The sequence below is a fragment of the Tupaia chinensis genome, unplaced genomic scaffold (genome assembly GCF_000334495.1).
Source record: "Tupaia chinensis unplaced genomic scaffold, TupChi_1.0 Scaffold000320_1, whole genome shotgun sequence".
NCBI lineage: Eukaryota > Metazoa > Chordata > Mammalia > Scandentia > Tupaiidae > Tupaia > Tupaia belangeri.
Window position 1 is genome coordinate 3,319,488 of NW_006159813.1, and position 1,681 is coordinate 3,321,168.

General features: G+C 59.5%; 1 protein-coding gene across 1 annotated transcript in view; it reads right to left on the bottom strand.

Annotated features, from left to right (window-relative positions):
• Positions 1-1,681, bottom strand: part of SRRM4 (serine/arginine repetitive matrix 4) — a 218,808-nt gene that overhangs the window by 1,110 nt on the left and 216,017 nt on the right. The window contains 1 exon segment of the mRNA XM_006151555.1: positions 1,008-1,669. Coding sequence (XP_006151617.1) covers positions 1,464-1,669 — 206 coding nt within the window. The 3' untranslated portion in view covers positions 1,008-1,463.

The following is a 1,681-nucleotide window of genomic DNA, read 5'->3' on the forward strand; positions in this document are numbered from 1 at the left end:
CTTACCCAGAAACTGCCCTGTCCTCCTCTCTGCCTCCATGCCCCGTCCTGCTGCTGTTGCTACCATAAACTTGAAACTCACCCACGAGGCTCCGGAAAGCCAGTCAGCTGAAGGGGATGCCCGAGAGTTTATTTTAAGGATCCTCTCCCTCACCTCCCTGTTCTCATGCTTTCTGTGGATGAAGCAGCTGGTGGTATTTATGTGTCAGAGATCAGCTTACCCTCACTGCCCAGCCATGGGCAGAGGGAAGGTGGGTGAGGGCAGGAATAAAGACGGGCCTTTCCCAAGCTGATTAGGAACCTCAGACGTCAGCTGGAATCCCAGACTGGAAACATCCAAGCCCCACTCTTTCTAGATTTGGGTCTTCTCCCCCAAACCTGAGCTGCTGTGCCCCGTCCTGGCAAAATTCCTGAGAGGTGAGGGGAGTGGCTTAGGTGGAGGGTGGGGGGGTAGGTGCCAGGCTGCACTGGGTAGGAGCCAGGGTGTGGCAGTCTGGGTAGTGGGGAGGGGGCGGGCAGGCGCCAACTAGAGGGTAAGGCCAGACTGGCTGGCGCTGGGGACTGGCAGCTGGCCACAGCACTGGGGAATGTTCAGCAGATGGTCCTGCGAAATGAAGTTGGTGCCAGCTAGCGGGGCCGAGAAGATTTGGGAAGAGGGGCCGTAGAGTAAGCTGTCTTGCCTGGCCCACTGTGAACCTTCTTGAAGGGGGGTGGGTTGCAGGGCAGCCAGGGACATTTTGTGCAAGCCGTGGTAGATTCCCCATAGCTGGTCCCTGCTGGGCTCCTTCCCCTGACCACGCGGAGGTACAGAACCGGTTTCTTTCTGCTTCCATAGCATAACCCCAGAACCCATCTCCTACCTCCTGACACCTCCTACCAATGAAATACCCATGTCCCCTACGCATGCATGTCCTTTACTCTCGGACAGTCTCCCAGCCTTTGCTCTGGCCTGTCTGGGGAGGTGAAAGGCTAGAATCCCAGACCTGAAGTGCCTTTGGGGTCTCTCACCTCTTCCTGCCATGGGGGTCCACAAACATGCAGCCATGAGGTTGAATGAAGGGAGGTGGGTGGGTGGGGCCTCTCCGGGAGCCTCCTGAGAGCAGGGGAGCAGAACTGTCTCCACACTTGCCTGGCTGGGCCCAAACTCTTGAGTATGGACCCACTGCTTCTCATAAAACCTTGAGGGTGTTTTGTTTTGTTTTTGTGCCACAAGAGGATGGCTTCTCCGTAGGCCCAGGCCTGAGGTGAGCCCCGGGATGGTGCTGGTAGAGGCTCCTAGCAGCTCGACATAGAAGGTAAAACCCCTGTACCCTTTTTCCCTCCTCCCCAGGAGAGCAGGGAGGACAGGGTCCAAGAGCCCTCAATATCTGTCACCAAGGAGAAGGCAGGGAGGGCAGGTAGTGGGGGAGACTGGCGGAGCCAGAGGGGCCCCCACGGGCAGCCGGCTCAAGGGAAGGTGCTCGCTTAGCGCCTGGTGCTGGAGTAGCTGTCCGCTGAGCGGTAGCTCCGGCTCCGGCTCCGACTGTGGCTCCGGGAGCCCAAGCTGGGGCTGCGGGAGCTTGAGCTGCTGCTAGTGCGGGTCCTGCTCCTGCTCCGGCTCCGGCTCCGACTCCGGCTCTGACTCCGGCTCCGGCTTCGACTTCGGCTTCGACTACCGCTTCAGCTCCGGCCTGGGGTTCCGC